At 56.8% G+C, this 18,251-nt stretch overlaps 1 protein-coding gene and 1 long non-coding RNA gene across 13 annotated transcripts in view; one reads left to right on the top strand and one right to left on the bottom strand.

Annotated features, from left to right (window-relative positions):
* Nucleotides 1-18,251, top strand: part of TLE3 (TLE family member 3, transcriptional corepressor) — a 93,485-nt gene that overhangs the window by 58,544 nt on the left and 16,690 nt on the right. For 7 of the 11 annotated variants that reach the window (XM_049103997.1, XM_049103996.1, XM_025472314.3 and 4 more), the window contains one exon: nucleotides 2,160-2,381. The exons of 1 other annotated variant lie outside the window; for it this stretch is intronic. In XM_049103997.1, coding sequence (XP_048959954.1) covers nucleotides 2,160-2,366 — 207 coding nt within the window. In that variant the 3' untranslated portion in view covers nucleotides 2,367-2,381. Of the gene's footprint in view, nucleotides 1-2,159; nucleotides 2,382-4,554; nucleotides 5,003-8,800; nucleotides 8,841-18,251 lie in introns of those variants that run through there. 3 more of the 11 variants (XM_035708771.2, XM_035708772.2, XM_035708769.2) reach the window with 3 other exon arrangements.
* On the bottom strand, nucleotides 883-4,903 carry LOC112675672 (uncharacterized). Of its 2 annotated transcripts, none has more exons than XR_003145986.3 (4): nucleotides 4,641-4,898; nucleotides 3,900-4,072; nucleotides 3,674-3,811; nucleotides 883-2,318 (listed from the first exon to the last, which is right to left on the bottom strand). It is a non-coding gene; the product is annotated as an uncharacterized LOC112675672 (long non-coding RNA). The 2 variants fall into 2 exon arrangements; XR_004810777.2 differs by lacking the exon at nucleotides 883-2,318 and adding an exon at nucleotides 2,413-3,045 and having other exon boundaries at nucleotides 4,641-4,903.

Genomic DNA, 18,251 nt, shown 5'->3' with positions numbered 1-18,251 from the left:
GGTGGCGAGGGTCGTGCAGGGAGGCGGCGGCTCGGGGGGCGCGGGTCCCCCGGCCCTGGGCGCCCCGCGCTGAGCAGATGGCAGGGGAGGCGGGCGGCCGCGTCAGCTGCTGTTATCTCTCGCTGATGACACGGAGTGTAAATTTTGTTGGCAACACTCCCTCCTGCCTCTGCATGCCACCAGCTTTAATCACTGTAATTGAGTTATAATGAATGATTGTGCGCTCGCATTGTCTGCGCCGGGCGCGAGCCGAGCTCAACACCAGGCCCGCCCCGCCGGGGTGGGGGGTCCTCGCGGCCGGGGCTGGGGGGGCATCACCCCCCCCCGCCCCAGCCCACGGCGCCCCGGGCTCCCGGCCTCCCCACACCACCCCTGTGCTTTGCACTTTATTACCATTTTACCATTTTCAAAGGACAACGCGTTCAGGAACGTTGCGGAATATTTGGAAAATGCAGATAAGCTAGAAAGAAAAGGCAAAGAACAGGGGTTGGAGGGGCTGAAATATCTGCCCCTCGGTGATAAGCACCCCACTCCCCACCCCGCTCCCACTTTGGAGAATATTCTTTCAGACTCTCCACCGGGTCAGTGGTTGCAGCAGCTACTACCCCGGCCCTGGGCAACCTCCCATGGCCGTCACGGCGCGTTGAAGCCTGTGCTCCGTGCCTGGTAAGAAGCCTCAGCTCACCCCCCTCCGCAGGCGACTCCAAGCCTGGTGCCCCATCACCCCACTGCACCCAGGAGGCATCTGAGGCCCAGAGAGCCTGCGGGACTGTCCATGCTCCCCAGCTAGTAAGTGGGTCGCCCTGTTTTGAACCCAGTGGTGCCTGAGTCCGTTGGCCCCCTGTTAAGGCTACAAATAAAATAGATTTTTTTAAAAGATTTTATTTATTCATTCATGAGACACAGAGAGAGGCAGAGACACAGGCAGAGGGAGAAGCAGGCTCCCTGCGGGGAGCCCGATGCAGGACGCGATCCCAGGACCCCAGGATCATGACCTGAGCCAAAGGCAGATGCTCAACCACTGAGCCACCCAGGTGCCCTAAACACCCCTCTGTCTACACTTTCCCCAGCCCCCTTGTGCCCAACAGAGAAGCAAAGCTCCTGAGCTTTCATTCTCATTTCAACGTGATAGTCTTCATCCAGGGAAAGCCAGAGCTGGGACCAGGCCTCTCCCGGGAAAGCAGCCACCAAGCCCCTGGGGGTGCCTTGGGACCAGAGACTTTCCCTGATTCCCCTGGCCCTGTGGGTTGCTGCCCTTTTGGAGTTAGAGGCCTGAGGGTAGCGGCTGCCCCATGAGGGGCAAAAGGAGGCTGCCTGGGGATGGGGGATGTTCTGCTGGTTCTGGTGGCCTCGGGGTCCTTTCTGGCAAGGGGGGCAGGCAGCTGCTGTGACTAACCAGAGTTCCCCCCTCCCCAGAGACAGTAGGGTCAGGGTGGGGCGCAGCCATGGCTCCTGGAGCAGCGCGGGGGCAGAGGCAGGGCCAGCTGCGACGCCGACTTTCGGCTTACCTTGGGCAAGTGTCACCCTGCCACATTCCCCCTCAGAGGGCCTGGTCCTGAGTCCCTGATGGCCCCCTCGGGGGGCACCTCATGGCTCCTTCCACTCTTCCAGGGCATCTCATTCACTTTTATTGCACACTAATATTATTATAAATAAATGATCCTTGTGCTTATATATTATAAATAATACTTATAATACATAAATAGTTATTATTATTAGAGCCGACATCTCTTGGGGCTTAGTATATGCTAAGCAGTAAGCGTCTATGCTGCTTCCCTCTGTTCTGTGACGGACTATGGTACTTTTTTACACCAACATGTTACAATCCATTCACAAATAGAAACTTCAGTGCCTTAGAGCTGAGCTCTATGGGAAGAGTGGGCCTGGTCCTCGGCCTCGGACCCCACCCCCTGCCCCTCTCCTGATCCAGATGGAGCAAGGTTGGTGAGTCCCCTTGTCGGAGGCAGCCCACAGAGCGAGTCACGGTGATTGTTCTTGGAGGATTTCTTGGCGAGGTATTTCAAGTGCCCTTTAGAGAGCGGCTTCTCTCAGAAAACAATGATTGCTTTCGTGAAGTGTTCTCAGTAAACAACATTCCCCAGGTTTCAGGGTTTCCAGTGCCTTTAACCTTCCCTTTTGATGATGGTTCTGGTTTCCAGGATCAAAGGTCCCATCTCCTGGTGGCTGGTGAGCCAGGAGGACCCCAGGTGCCAGCCTGCGTGTTTCTGGATGCCCCGCGGGCACAAGAGACGCACACCGGGTTCTTGCACCGTGTCGTGGAATCCTCCCACAACTCCAGTACTGGCTCCATTTCACAACTAGGAAGCACAGAGAGGGTAAGCCCAGGGCCACACAGCCAGGTGTAGTCTGAGAGGCACCAGGGGATGAGCGAGACACACAGGAGCTCCAGAAACAGCACAGATCAGATCCTTCATCTATTTTAGGGTCCTCACTGACAGCTGAGCATCACACCTGCAAGCACACCCACCCACACACACGTGCAGACGAGTGTATGCGCCTCCAGGACCACACTGTCCCCCTGCAGGTTAGCGGCTTCCCTCTTTATGCCCACGGCCCAGGGCTGGACTTGTTCATCTAGACCACACTGGCAAGGCCTCTGAGCTGAAGGGATGTGCTTTTCCTCCCTCTCATTAGGAAGACCACGGGGCTCCCGGACACTCAGACACACTCTGGGTAGCAAAGTAGAGTAGGTCTGAGCACGGACCTGATAGACAGACTGCCCAGACTCAAATGGTAGCTTTCCAGGGATCACCTGAGAGACCTTGGGTAACATGCCTGGCCTCTCTGTGCCTCAGTTTCCTTCTTTATCATAGTAGTATCCATCTCATGGAGCTGTTGTAAGGATCAAGTAGTTAAAACGTGGAAAGGGCTTAGCATGGTTCCTGGTTTCTACCAATAATCAAGGAATATTTCTTATTACCTTGGCGGCTTAACTTCTCAAACATATATCAGACAGCAGGCTTGTTAGGAGGATTCCTGATGCCAACGCTTGTTTTGTGAGGACCTGCGCTACACACGTCACACCTGTTAGGGAAGCCATTACTGTGGTGGTCGAGTTCAGCCTCTGGACCTGCCTATGTCCAGTCTGGTTCCATCACCTATGAGCTGTGTGACCTCGGACAAGTTCCTTAACCCCTCTGTGCTCCAGTGTCCTCACCCACAGAATAGAGATAAACAAGAACACTCATCCCATGGGCTTATCGGGAGAATTGAATGAACTGATACATGTAAAGCCCTTGGCAGACTGTCTGTACATATTAAATGCTCAATAAATGATGACAAAGAGGAGGAAACATGGAGGCGGCTGCTTATCTGAGTCCTGATCTCCAAGCAGACTTTGAGCCACCCTGCAAGGGCAGGCTTTCTGCTCACCTTGTGGAGGAGTGGCTGATTTGCACCGGCCCTGCCTCCCTGACCCTGGCTGTGCTTCCAGGAATGGCTGGTAGAAGCAGGATGAAGGGGGAAGGCACCAGCTGAGCTCAGGGTGCATGGGGGTGGGGACCTCAAGGGGCAGGGAGCAGGGGAGGCAGGAGGAGGCCAGGCAGCAGGCAGGGGACCTCAGGGGGCAGGACCCCCCCTTCTGAAGCAGAGGCCTGCTGTGTGGGCCCAGCCCCGGGTCCCCACGTGTGACTGTCCCCACACCCTGACTCACCAGCAGTCCTTTTGTCTTATTGGAGAGTAATACATTTTAGGACCTTAGAACTCCTTGCTGATCGGTTCTTCCATTAGCCATTCCCTCCATGTTTTCTCGTAATTCATTCTTTTACCTATAGGTGGGCATCCTTCGGACCTGAAAATGAGGCGAGTTAGCAACATCAATCCTCAAAATCACTGGGCTTTTAGAAAAGTAATCAATGAATGCAGAGGGGAAGACTGACCAAAGCTGAAATCAGGGTGTGGGGTGGAGATGAGGCTGCTGGGAGGACAGGAAGAGGCCTGGGGGGGTGGGGGGTGGGCAGCGGTCCTGTCGGCCCGGCCTGGGCTCCTGGGGTCCCTTCCACATGCCACTCAGAGAGCACCACAGATTTGTTCTTCAGCTGCGGCTTCCAACCTGGAGAGAGCCAGATGCAGAAATCCGGAGTAAGAGATTGGACACCAGTGGGATGGGCCTCAGAGTTTAGGGGAATCTTCTTAGTTTAGGATGCAGGAGTCTGGAGGAGGCCTGACCCGAGCTTGGGGAGAATGGGGAGGTAGGGACAGGGATGGAGGCCTGAGCCCCTTCCAGAGAAGCCTTCTCCTTTCCCTGACAAGGGAGAAACAATTAAATTTTTTGGTAATCTTTAAAAAAGATTTTATTTATTTATTTGGGAGAGAGAGAGAGAGCAAGAGAGCACAAGCAAGGGAGCAGCAGAGCTAGAGGGAGAAGCAGGAAGCCCAACTTGGGGCTCGATCCCAGGACCCTGAGATAATGACCTGAGCCAAAGGCAGAGACCCAACTGACTGAGCCACCCACGTGTCCTGGGAGAAACAATTTTAAGGAAAAACTCACAGAGGCGCAGAACTCTGAACATACTACCATGCTCTTTGCCTTAGCTGCCTATTTGTGGCCGGCGGCTCTGTGGTGGAACATTCTCTCTGACGCTAGAGCAAGCTGAGCCTACGGGAGGCCAGTGACTCACTCGAGGCCACCAGTCGGGCCGGGGAGACCACAGGGCCCCATCCCAGGTCTTGCTTCTGCCTTCCATCCAGCTGGGTCCTGGGCTCGGGCGGCTGGCACCCAGCAGCTTCAACCACCCCCTTCCCTCATGGGGACGGAAGAGGAGGGCTTCGTCTCTAAGGCAAGGAACCGAGAGTTCTGACCGCAGAAACTCTAGACTGAAGGGCACCGGCAGCTGAAGAGAGGCCTGATTCTCTGCAGGATGCTGTTGACTTCCTGCCCCCGCCCAGGTGCTCGCAGATGCAGGCTCTCCGGGAGAAGCCGAGCCTCTGGTGGCCGGTCACCTACTCTGCTCAGCGGGGCCACACCCACTTCCTAAAGACCACCAAGGCCAGGGCAGCCCGGGTGGCCCAGCGGTTGAGCACCTGCCTGCAGCCCAGGACCTGATCCTGGGGACCCGGGATAGAGTCCCGCATCGGGCTCCCTGCATGGAGCCTGCTTCTCCCTCTGCCTGGGTCTCTGCCTCTCTCTCTGTGTCTCTCATGAATACATAAATAAAATCTTAAAAAATAAAAATAAAAAGACACCAAGGCTGCTTCTGCGTGAGGCTTTGGTTCACCCCAGCGGCTGGGCCTGGACTCACGCTCTGCAGACCACTGACGACCCCCCAGGTCCCTTCCAGCCCTCCCTGCACCCTGGCTGCCCTCCACCCGCTTCCCATCACCCCCGGGGGCTGCGAGTGTCTCCCTCCTCCTCCTCACCTTGGTCATTGTCGTTGCCCGACAGCACAGTTCCTCATCGTGGTCTGACTCCCCTGCAAGCTCTGGACTCTGTTTTGCTCTCCGCTGTGTCCTCAGGGCCTGCAACGGGTGGGCCCTTAACACAAATTTACTGACTTTTCCCCAGGAGAGAATTGGGTGGGGAGAGTTTTCTTTTCTTTTGTCTTTTTTTTTTTTTTTTTTTTTTTTGGTGGTTGGGGTTGGAGGGAGCCGTGCCCAGGCAGGCAGGGACAGCAAAAGAGCCACGTTACCAGGGGTTCTCTCTGCGGTGGAGGGGCCGTGTCTGGTACCCTTTGTATCTCAGCTGTGTAGACAGATCAGCCAACTTGCCAACCAAATGCCACTCTGCCAGGCCCGCTCTCCCCGTGGTTGCAGCGTCCCTAGGTCAGGCTCTCAGCGCAGGCCGCCCCGTGGCCCAGAGCGTCTGCCCTCCACCCTGCCCCCCCCGTCTCACCCCCTGACCATGTCACCTTGTCCCCAGAGCAGTGGTTCCTAGACACCTGCCTACAAACTGGCTTCGGAGCCAATCCTGAGCTCAAATCGTGCGCCCCTCAGTAGGAGCTGGGTGGCCTCGGGCAAGTTTCTGAACCTTTCTGGCCCTCGTGTCCGACGATCAGATGCAGGAGAGAGAGAGAAAACAACTATCCTCGGGCCCACACGAGGGCTGTGATGGTTACCATCTGCAAAATGGGCGTAAAGACACTGATCTCGCATGATCGGCTTAGTGGGACTGAAGCATTTGAAATTCCAGGCACGGGGCCTGGCCCCTGGTGGGCGTCCAGAGAGTATCAAGGTTGGCTCTTTCCCAGAGTTGTCGGGCTGTAAACGCAGTCGGTGTAGAGAGGATTGAGGAGGAAGGGGCTGCTGCAGAGAGAGGGTAGCAGGGGCAGTGGGTCAGTCACCTCATAGCCGGGAGCCAGCTCTGGGGATCCATCCCAGGGCCAAAACAGACCGGTGCATCTGCCCAGCGCCCTCCAGAACCTTCTCCCCTGCCCCACCCTGCTCCTGGCCCCCATGCTGGCTCGGGCTTCGTGGCGGCCCCCTCGCGGCTTCATGGGGCTCCACCATCACGCGGGCAGACTCCCACCGAACTGGCTGGCATCACGGGCTTCTCGGGGCTTCCTGCGCCTCCTTGGCGAAGAGATCCCAGCGCGATGGGAGAGCTGCAGACCCAGGGGCCCGGGCTCCAGAGCATCGGGGCTCCCTTGGGGCGGGGGGCCCGTCTCGCCCAGTGCAAGGAGGGCATTTGAGCCCCCCAGAAGAACCGCCACCGGGCGAGGGGAGCACCTGCCACCTCCGTAGCTGACGCGGGTGCGGCCGGGGTGCTGGCACCTGCAGGCGTGCGGGGCCCCCGGGGCGGCTGCTTGGCTGCGGGGTGTGCGCCTGGAGCATCCGTGTCCCTGTGAGTACGTGGTGACGTGTGTCCGGCCATGGGCTCTCTTTCGCGGCCGCGATGCAAAAATCAAGGTGACCAAGGTCACACTCCGCACCGGGCAGGGAGCGGGGGTGGGCAGGCCTCTCCCCTGGAAGGTGGATTCCGGGGTTCCGGGGGGAAGCACACGGCAGAGCAGTTGTCCCGGAGAGAGCTGGCTGGTGGCCAATTCGCCTTGTAAGAAAGATCCCCGGTGCCCGCGGAGCCGAGATGAAACAATTCTTTGGAATTAACTGAGCTAATTTTGACGAGCAAACATTTTGCTACAATGAAAGTTTTTATTGTAGCGCATAAAAGTCCAAACAGCACCCCGGCCCCTTGGGGGAGGCAGGCGGGCGGGAAGAGGCGGCCCAGCCGCACAGGCTCTAACCAGTCACGTGCGATCACAAGTGCTCCCGCCGACGAGTGACTAAAGACACCCGTGGCGGGGACGTGCTTAGGGGCAGCCCCCCAACTCTGATTCCTTGGCTCTACTACACGGGCTCTCAGCCCCAAGCTCCTCGAGCACAAGCCGCTGTGTTCCAGGGGAGAGGAAGGCCAGAGGGAGAGGGCAGCACTAGCTTCTAGAATATTCCTCAGGCCTGGGTTGAGGTGGACTCTCCTGGCCGGAGCGGGGAAGAAAGCAGCCGTTTCTACGGTGCCCAGTGGCCCTGCGAAGCCAGCCTCGACCGTCCCTTATGCTGCCACTCTCGGGGCCACCTCCGTGCCCTTGTTCGTCACTCGCCCTTGTCTATGCTTCCGGGCGAGGGCAAGGGCTAACTCCTCCCAGCGTGACTGACGTGCTGGGTTCCTCCTGTGGTTCACATGACTGCTGTTTCTCCACCTGCCTCATCTCGGATGCCCTGAGTGTTGGTGGAGGAAGCTCCCTTTGGTGGACAAGGAGCTATGCTGAGCACCGGGTGTGTGTGTGTGTGTGTGTGGCAATGAGGGAAGATCCCGACAGCGATGAGCCATCCTTACGTAGTGCGAGCTTAGCACTGAATGTCACGCCAAACTAGGCCTTTGCTCAACTCCTACTTGGCCCTCGGAACTGTGCTGGGCACCAGGGGGGCACAGTCCGGCCATCCGGGCGCTCACAGTTGGCTGGAGGGGTACATAGTCACATACGCAGCTAAGAATATTGTCCCTGGTAAGAGGTGGGAAAGCATATCATTTGGGGGCCCCGCTCTGCTGGGGACAATCAGAGCAGGCTTCCCGGGAGAAGGGACACTTGAGCTGGCCCCGAAGGATCCAGAGCAGAGGAAGCAGAGGATGTGTTGTTCTCTCTGGTGACGTTCCGTGCTGCTTCCCGGGTGACCATCCCGAGTCCTCGATGACCGCGCACAACTGTGAAGGGCAGGACCGGTTTCATCTCACCCAGGCCTGATCCTGTTGTCTCTGCTTGTCAGCTCCGAAACACATGGTCTGTCTGACAGGACACACGTCAACACAGTTGCTCACGGACTATTTAGAAATGGGGTGATTTAGAGACAGATCTAAGACAGGAGGGGAAAGCCGTGTTGTCTCTGATGTCCTTCCAGTAGGACCCAGCCCTCCCGGAGGGCAGGGCTGTGTGATGGTTTGGTGCACAGATGTGGGAGTCAGCTGGACCGCACTGGACTGGAATGGAATTTCATTCCTTCTACATGAAGTGGGCAGTATCCTTTCCAGGCCTCAGCTTCCTTACATATAAAACAGATGTTTTTTTTTTTTTTAAAGATTTTATTTATTTATTCATGAGAGACACACACAGAGAGAGAGAGAGGCCAAGACACAGGCAGAGGGAGAAGCAGGCTCCATGCAGGGAGCCCGATGTGGGACTCGATCCCAGGTCTCCAGGATCATGCCCTGGGCTGAAGGCAGGCACTAAACCACTGAGCCACCCAGGGATCCCAAAACAGATGTTTTTATCTGAACATCTACTTCATAAAGTACATCCTATAATTATTTTTTTATATTTTTATTTTTATCACCATCGTCCCTTTTTCTCAGTTAGAATGATCCTCGCTGCATGTAACACAACCCCAGATAATGGCATTACCAACACACGGCACGTGTTACTTGGTAAGATGCTCGGTCCCAAGGATGAAACAGCAACACGACAGCATCAGTGAAGGTCCAGGTTCTCTCTACCCTCCTGCGCTGCCATCCTGAGCAGGTGTTGCCTCATGGACACGAGGCAGTTGCCATGGTTCCAGGCATCATATCTTCACCCAAGAGCATCATCATCATCGGGAAGAACGGTGGAGCAGAGAGAGCGAGAGCGCGCCAAAGGGCTCTTCTCTCACATGTCACTTTGTTCAAGGAGGGAAGTTTCCCCTTTCCCTTGTGTTGGTTGGAACTGGGTCACTTAACTACCGTCCAGCTGATCACTGGCAGAGAAGAAGAAGGTTCCAGTGACTGATTTCACATTTCCTCACTTGGGCTGGGCATCCGAACACAAATCTGAATGAATATTGAGTGGGCAACCAGCAGGGTGTGCCACCCCTCTGCCACCCAGGCTGTCCCTGCTACCTGTGTGGACGCAGTGGGAATCCAGCCATAGCAGGGTACAGAGCCAGGTCTTGGGAGGGGAGAGAAGGCGGAAGTGTTGGCCATGTGTCATCAGAACCTAGGCCACAAAGTGTCAAGGGTCATCTCTGGATGCTTTTAGGAAAGCAGAACATCTCAGGAACCCAACCACACCACCCATTCCAGCATCAAAGGCCCTAACTCTACAAGGAACACATGGCACAAGGCTTTGCAGCCAAGAGACTGGGGTCCTGGCTCCCTTGGAAACCATGCGACTGGTGAAGACCTGCCCGGTGCAGGGGCTCCTCTGGGAAGTTCTGACACAGGGAGAGGTGAACGGGAGATTCCTCAGCAGCCAACAGGCGGTTGGACGGCGTGTGCTTCACGGCTTCTTCCAGCTTGGATGTGCTTGGCTCCTGTGCCCAGTAAATTAATGAACTAGTGGCTGCCTGGGTTCCAACGAGAGCTTCCACATTTGCCAGCTGTGTGGCCTTTGGGAACACTTCTTGACCTCTCTGAGCCTCAGTTTTTATATCTCTAGGAGGAGGGATGACTATAAGGTTGTAGTGGGGGATCCGTGGAAGGAATGCTCGGGAAGCCCTTGACAATGCCTGGCACCCCGGTCAGTGCTGGCCACTCGGAGGCTATCGTTGGCATATTGTTTGCAACATCCTCTTGGCAGCCAACTTGGGTTAGTGAGGATTACCCCATCCGCTACCCTGCCATTACAGGTGAGGCTCTGAATGGCCAGGGGACTTGTCCAAGGTCCTTCAGGCAAGTGCAAAGGCAGGATTAGAACCTAGGTCCCAGTCCTGATCCCAGGTCCTTTCTACTGCACTCCTTTCCAGCCTGCAGGGAGGTAATGCAGCAAGGAGGGCGTGCATACCCAGATATGGGGGAAAATATGTATAGTCTGCTCATGCTGAGGCCCCAGCCAAGTTATACATAATAACTGATCTATATATATTATTATATATTATTTATATATATTATTTTAATCATTAAGTGATTTCAATGAGGAATTTTTCTTTATCTCCATTTTATAAATGGCAGCATGATGTTCAGAGAGGGTAAGAAGCGTGCCACTTAAATGTGCGTGGGAGCCCTGATCTGTCAGGCTCCAGATCCTGGTCCTTCCCACTGGGCAGGGCTGTAGAGTAGTCAAGACAGCCAGGAACTCACTGGGTCTCTGCTGGTCCCCCAAACCCCTTTGTCCCCATGGATCATTCCCACATCCCCAGGGCACTCAAGCCAGCACCCCCATTCCTGCTGCCCGCAGAGCCTCAGGGCAACCGTCTGCTCCTCCTTGGTCTTTGTCCTGGAGGTGTGAGGGTCCCTGTCTCAGCAGGAGCCTCTTCCCTCCTGGCTTGTGCCACCTCCTGCCACGGAGCTGACTGCAGATCACGGCAGTCCGGAGGGGCCCTGTGGGGGTGCATCACTGCCCCTGTCTGCCTTCCTGGTGGTAACTGGAGTTGTAGGTTGGCTAGAGTTTTCTGAGCTAGCCAGAAGGCTAGATCCTTTTTTTTTTTTTATAAAGATTTTATTTACTTATTCATGAGAGACACAGAGAGAGAGAGAGGCAGAGACACAGGCAGAGGGAGAAGCAGGCTCCATGCAGGGAGCCCGATGTGGGACTCGATCCCAGGACTCCAGGATCAGGCCCTGGGCTGAAGGCAGAGGCTCAACCACTGAGCCACCTGGGTGCCCCCAGAAGGCTAGATCTAATGGTGGGGACAGCAGGCACTGGTGGGGAGGACATTTGGGGACAGAGTGTGGTTTGGGCATTCCTCAGCTCCTGCTGGCATAGCCTTGGGCCCGTGTGTGGAGGTGTGTGGAGATGCCATCCGCTGTGCCCTCGGCTGCCCTATGTAGGAAACTGGGGGAGGGGGGCTTGCACACCCAGGTATATGTGCTCCGATGTACCTGGCTGGTAAGAGGCAGACCCCCGGGGCCCCGGCCAGACCACCGTCAGCTCCTCAGAGTGGCTCTCCAAGTCACAGTGAGGGAAGCTCTCCATCCAAACCTCAGCCCCACGATGTCACAGGGTCACCTGCAGATGTCGTGAGGGGGCTGTGTGTGGCTCCTCGTCACCCTGGAGCCCTCCCCTGAGAGCACACGCAGAGTGGGGAGCCTCTGGCTGGCCCCGGGGTCCTGGCTGGCACGGGCTGCGGGAAGCAGGGCTCATCAGCTGGTTGGGGAGCAGCTTCGGAGAGCCGGTGGGGGCCCCCTCCTCGCGCCGGCAGAGCAGCCCGGCTGGGGTTGGGTCCAGCGTTTTGCAGCAGGCAAAGAAGCAAAGCAAAAGTTTGCTTCGGCCAAAAACCAGGAGCCACAGAGTGGCTCCATCCAGGTCTCGGGCCTTGACCCTTAGGCCTCGGCTGGCGTGTGTGGTCTGTGGAGGCCTGACGCCTGTGACCCGGACAAGCCATTTACTCTCTCTCTCGGTCCGGTCTGCAAAGCAAGGGGGGGGGGATTACATCCCCAGGGCCCGTCCTCCCTTCTCCAGCCTCTCCCATCCCACTGTGAGACGCCCTCTGGGTCGTCTTCCACACACACACAAGACACAGAGACACACACACACATGCACAGACAGACACACAGCTTGACACACACGCAGACATACGCACACACCCATACAGGAGTATTTCTTGTGTCACATCTGCTCTATACCACTTAGTCGCAGATCTGACATCACAGAATGCAACCGATGGCCTGGTTCAGCGGTTCTCAAACTTGGCTGCACATTAGAGTCCTCTGGGGACCTCTTAAACACACCAGATGGCCAGGCCCCACCCCAGAAGCATGGCTTCACGGTCTCTGCGGCCCAGCCACGGGTACCATGTTGTCTACAGCCTCCCAGGTGACTCCAACGTGAAGTCAGGGTTGAGAACCAGTGGCCTTCAATGCATCTCCTCCTCCAGGGAGGAACCCCACAGGGTGAATTCCAGGGTGCACCCAGCATCGAATATGGCACCCCAGTTTCCAGGGCTAGCTGTCTTCCTCCAGGTTGTCAAAAAAAAAAAAAAAACAAAAAAAACCAAACCAAAAAACCAAAAACCCTTGGCCCTAAATTTCCTCAGGTGAGAGGCACGATGAGCCACCATGAACCAAGCTCCTCCGGCCATTCTGGGGAGAGAGCCGAGCAAGACCACTGCCTTCCACGCAGACATTGGGGAGGGTCGTTTCTCAGAACTCCCCGGAGCTCACTGTCATGCAGATTCCCAGGCTGCCTGGACAGTGCTTGGCACGGTGGCCGGTCTGGGTGTCGGAAGGGCAGGGTTAGTCCCAGCTCTGGCCCTGACCTGCTAGGTCACCTGGGCAGGTGTGGCCTCTCATCTGTGACCTTCCCCCCTCGAGGAGGAGGTCCTAGAGAAGCAAACCTTTGTAGTGAGGAAAGACTTTGCAGAGCCTCGGACAGGATGATGGGAGTTGATTGTGCTGTTACTGGGGGTGGCGGTGGTTTTGTATTTGTCATTTATGTTCTGCTTGTTTGTCCTGCCCTTGCCTGATGCCTCTGTGAGTAAACCTGCAGAGCCGAGAGGCCGTGAGTACAGTCCTCTGGTCATCACGCCGCGGGCAGGGTGTGGGGACGGGAGCTGTGTGTCAGGGACGCCTGGGCTCAGCAGGGTAGTGAGCGGGGCCCTGTCACGGTGATTGGGGGGGTCCTGTGGCCCCTGTGAGCCCGGCGGTTAATGAAAACAGGGTGTGGGAAGAGGCAGGTAAAGGAAGCTGAACATTTTTGAGCATTTGCTATGCACCAAGTAATCCACTGGGCATGTTAAATATACTCATGCACAAAATCCTCATACCCAGGCTTACCCCCAAGAGAAGGGCACTGTGAAAATTCTGGAAGAGCAAACAGAACCTCAGAGTTATGAGCTGTCCAAAGGCGTTCAGGTGGCCGTGGCAAAGCTGGAGCTGGAGCCCGGGGAGGCCCGTCTCCCCGACCCAGCCTGTGCCCGTCCCGCACCGCCCTCCTGTGTGCCCGATGGCAGGGCTCACCTGGTGATGGCGTCAGCGGCAACCCAAGCTCTTGGGGGGATCCTTGCCCTTGTGATTTTGGGGGCATAACCCAACCAGAACCCCTGGTTCGGGGCCGCGGGGCTGTCCGGGGACAGAGATGAGAACATCTGAAGTCAGTAGGTTTCTAAGCAGCCCAGGGTTTCAAAGAAAGATAAGGATCAAAGGCAGGGGAGGTCAAAGAAGCCGAAGTCAGATCACCCCCAGATTAAAGCAGGAGGAGCCAGCTCCCCGCAGGCTGAAGGCTGCAGGGGGCCCGCCTGCCCCTCAAATGCCTCCCTGGCCTGGAATTCCAGCAGCTGTCAGGGCCGGCCTGAGACAGACACACAGACAGACAGAGACACATAGGGCAGGACCAGGAGACCTGCAAGAGAGGCGGGGAGAGGAGGGAGAGAGAGAGGGAAACAGAGAGACAGAGACAGGAGAGACAGAGGGAAGGAACAACACAAAGCAAACCAAAGACAGAGCCCCAGGGCGAGAGAGGCAGCGAGGCCCAAGGAGAGGGTGTCTGAGCAGAGGCCAGAGTCCCAGGGAACCCGAGGGCAGTGGGGCCTCCGCTGGCGTGAGGTGTCCGTGCGTGGCGCTCGGGTCCAGAACTTCCCCCGTGGAGCTGGCTCGTCGGCCTGGCGGCCGGGCCCCTTGGCCTCCCTCCTTGGCCTCCCTCCTTGGCCTGCACACGGAGGCTGGCCTGTTCTCTAGACGAAGGCAGAGCCTGCCAGGCCGTCTGCTCCCTGTACCGCAGATGCGGCCTCCAGAGGGAGATGATGTCATGTCCCCCCAGCCCCCCACCCGGGGGTGGCGAGGCGGCTGGGGGGCTGGGGGCCTTCCTTTCTCCCTTTTACCTGTGCATACCTTGCCTTCAAAGCCCACCCCGGGCTCCACGTCCTCCAGGAAGCCCGCCGAATATCTCCGGACTTCTTTGCCTGCCCTGCTAGGCCATGTTCAGCGACTTGGCATTTGTTTTCTAAATGCTACGCACGTAAACTCTCTGTTCCCCTTTCTCCATCTGGATTTAGATCCTCTTCTCCTTGCTCCCCAGCCAGGTGTTACTGTGCGCGGAGAGCCCTCCAGGATGCTCTGAAATGTGCTGCTTTGATTCGTGTAGTGCTTGCTACTTTTTCCAGATTCGCTCCTGTGAATGCTGGCGCTTGGTCCTCAGTTTGGAGAGCGTGCAACAGAGGACGCGTGACCCACTGTGGAAGTGGACAGAGCGGGGCAGAGGCCCAGGCAGGCAGCTTGCCACGCTCCTTGAGCTGGTCTGCAGCGCACTGGGACCTGGGCCCCGGCTCCTGCCACAGGGCACCCCTGCCCCAGCCCCTCATCCCGAGGGGGACAAGAGCTGAGCGCCTGCATTAGGGGGTGCCTGCAATGAGAACCGAGTTATTGCACAAACCTGAGAACCCATCCCCCAAGGCCCAGCCTGCAACCTGGCCCCCAACCTGCTCTCTCACTTCCTTTTCTCGGTGGGTCAGCACCAGCTGAGCACCCCACACCCTTGCTCTCACCCCTGCTGGGCACACCCTCTGCCTTTCCCCGGAAGCCTCCTTCTGGGCTGGTCCGGCCTGGCCAAAGCAGAACACGTGGCCACTTCCCTTCCAGTGGGTGGGGTAATGTAAGGTTTCCACCTGTCCGGGGGACACGGGGCGGGTTGCCCCAAGTGACCCCAGCAGGCTCCACGTTTGGAGCAGTGGCCTCGTGTCCCAGGCTGAACCTCTCGGGGGCCAGAGCCATGCTTGTTTTCCTCTGTATCTCCACCCTTGCAGTCCTCACAGAGCCCTGGGAGCCCCAGGGACACCGAGTGATGGCTAAGCGGGTGATGTGGGCTCACACGAAAGGCAGCTTTGGGTTCACGGCCCTCCCTCCTATCAAGAGGTCAACAGTGATGAAGAGCAACATCACTGAGCAAAGCGCCTTGTGGTGGCTGGTTCCTGCAGCGACCCAGACAGGTGCCTGGCACAGAGGGTGGGGGTTCAGCGATTTGTGCAAGTTGACATGGCCAGCCAGGGGAGAGGAGCCATGACTGAACTCAGGGAGGCTCTACCCAAAGTCTGAGCTCACCTGCTGGACCCCTGAGCTAGGAGCTTGAGGTTCTGGTGGCTCCGCTGTGTGACCTTGGGCAAGCCGGTCCCCCTCTGAGCCTCGGACTCCCAGTGTGGATAAAGGAGGGCTTGACTGCATTGGCTGCTGTGTCCCCTTCCCGGCTGGCATGTCGTAACTCTAAAGGAATGAGGTCACACCTTTCCCTCCCCACCCCAAGGGAACATCATGAGGATGTAGAATCGAGCAATAGTTAGAGACAGGCCTCCTGCTTCCAAAACCTTACAGTCCAGTGGGGCCAGTCACAGCCACATGGCCTTCCGTGTAGGCTTGGGTTCCAGCTGCAGGATGCGGGGCTGCGGGAGCCCGGGTTGTGGGGGTTGGGGAAGGTGGAGGCACATGAGGTCCAGCCAGGCCTGGAGGAAGGAGGATTGGCTGGGCCGCTGAGCTAGGAGGGGTGGAGAACGCATGGTGCTGTAGGTGGGGATGAAGAGACTGCAGAGTGTGTGACCATCTGGGAGGACCTGCCGGCTGGCATGGAGAAAGTGATGACCTTCTAGCAATTTCCCTCTCCAGGCCCCCTCTTGTGAGCAAACGTCTTTAATTTATTAAGGGACTGATTTTAAATCATCCTCCCTCTCTCCCTGCCCACCCGCCCTCCTCCACTGCCGATATTTCTCCTGACCATAAATTTTTTTTAATGACAGTTTAGAAAATGAGCAAATCTTTGGTGACACTTTTATCACCTCCAGAATACTTTTAATAAGAGGTTTCGGTAGATTGCATCCTGGGAGAGGGGGAGGAGAGAGGCAAGAGAGGAGCTCCATCTACCCGGGAGAATGGCCCCCCTTTCCGGGCCTGTAGCCCCAATGCTGTGCCCCCTCCCCCCCCGACCCTCACCCCTCCGCTTTGGCGTTCCAGCACCATCCTGACAGCCCACGCACCCTTGGGCACAGCCCTTCACTCCTCCCTCTCTGCTGCTCTTCTCGTCTGTAAAATCCTGCCTAGTGCAAGGGATAATTAGTGCAAACCTATTAATAATGGTTAAAAGTAATTAGCTGCTGACATTTCATACCACACCTAGTTACTCAGACTGGCAAATCAGGTCCAAAACTATTTCTCGAACTAAAAACAGAGCCAGTTGAACTGGATTTGAAAGCCTGGGTCCAATCACTCCATTGATCAACCAGGAGGGCGTGTGGTACAGGCCTCTTTTGGTGCCTGCCCCGTGGTGGATATTAGGGGAGCTGGAAGGTTCCCACGGCACCGGAAATGCGAGGCCACGGCCAAGAGTTTTCAGCTGGGCTGGGAAAGCAAGAAAAACTGCCCAGGATGAGATTGTGTCAGAAGGAAGGCCTTGGAGGGTCTGGAATAGGGGGAGGGGGGCACCGTTTCTACATGGGAACCTGATTGCAGAGAGGGGAGACTGGTGATGTGGGTTGGTTGGGACGGGGAAGGCCTGGGGGTGCTGGTCACAGTCCAAGAGTGAGGGGTGGCCTAGGAGCCAGCGACATTGAAGGGGAAATCCATAGGGATTTGGTGCTGGCTGGACGCAGGACCTGTGAGCGCGGGGGGTAGGATAGGGGTCCCCAGACACAGGCAAGCCCAGGAAGTCACTGGGGGAGGCGATCATTTCACTGGGCGACTTTTAAGATGTTTCTGTCCATTTAAAAACATATGAAGGATAAAATGAGTTTTGTTTCCTTCAAGAAAACATGGTTGAGGGCAATCAAAATGTCATTTGCTTCTAATTGAACGATGGTTAAAGCGGAGGTGTGGGGGAAAGCGTCCTAAGTGAGCGGAGTGACCGAGTGACCTGGGCGCCCAGAGGACTTGACGGCGACTGAGCACCTGCGGCGGGCCTGGCACACTTAGGCGCTGATGCATGGAAAGAGCTGAGTGCTGGGCCTGGCTTTGTGAAAGGGAGCTCTGCTGCCGCTCATCTTTATTGTTGGAAGGAAATCATTCTGGCTACTGGTGAAAAAGGAACATTCAGGGCGCGGAAAATAATTGCCGTTGAGCACCTCCTAGGTGCCAAGCCCTGTTCTATGTGCTTTGCATTTGTTTGATTCCACAAAAATCCTAGAAGGCCGGCGCTGTGATTATCGGTCTCATTCTACAGATGAGAATGCAGAAGCACAGAGAGGTCGAGGAACTCTGCCGAGGCCACACAGTAATTTGTACCAAATCACAGATCGAGCCTGGTAGCCTGGCTCCCGCACCCATGAATTCAGCTGCACCTTAGATTGTGGCATCTTGTCTGTTTCTGACCCTGAAGAGGAGTCATGAGGACAAGAGGGGACTGCAGAAGGCTCCACAGGGTCCCCTGAGAGCAGGTGTCTTCTCCGAGGACAAGGAAGGTCTTAAGGGGAACAGATGCGCAGGCTGGGATATTGATTCCTGGCCACAGGGAGATGCAGGAGAAATGGGGGGGGGGGCTGCAGGGAGGGGCCTGAGGTGTGCATGGCCCCCGTGAGGCTTTCCTGGAGTGGGAGCAGAACTAGTGTGAGGGGACAGAGGTGTGGGGAGGCCAGACTAAATCCCATTTCAACCGGGACTGGAGACAGGTAAACTGAATGAGAGCTGGTTCCTGTGCTTGGCTTCTTTTTCCTTTACATTTTGTTCCGAGTGTATCCGAGAAGGCCCGGACATTGGGGGGAGGAGCACACAGGAGTGAGAAGCTGTAGCTTTGCGGCGTCACCGTGACAGTGTCCCCGGTGTCTGGGGGATGGTGGGCAAGCCACTGACCTCCCTGAACCTTGGCCTCCCCACCTGCAAATGCATTCCGAGCCCCTACGTCCGTCAGAAGGTGCAAGGTGGGCGCAGCCTGGGCGTGGGTGCCGCTCCTGGCCCAGACTCGGCCTTCCATATTCTGTAA

The sequence above is a fragment of the Canis lupus genome, chromosome 30 (assembly GCF_003254725.2).
Source record: "Canis lupus dingo isolate Sandy chromosome 30, ASM325472v2, whole genome shotgun sequence".
Taxonomy (NCBI): domain Eukaryota; kingdom Metazoa; phylum Chordata; class Mammalia; order Carnivora; family Canidae; genus Canis; species Canis lupus.
This window is presented reverse-complemented; position numbering and strand designations above follow the sequence as displayed.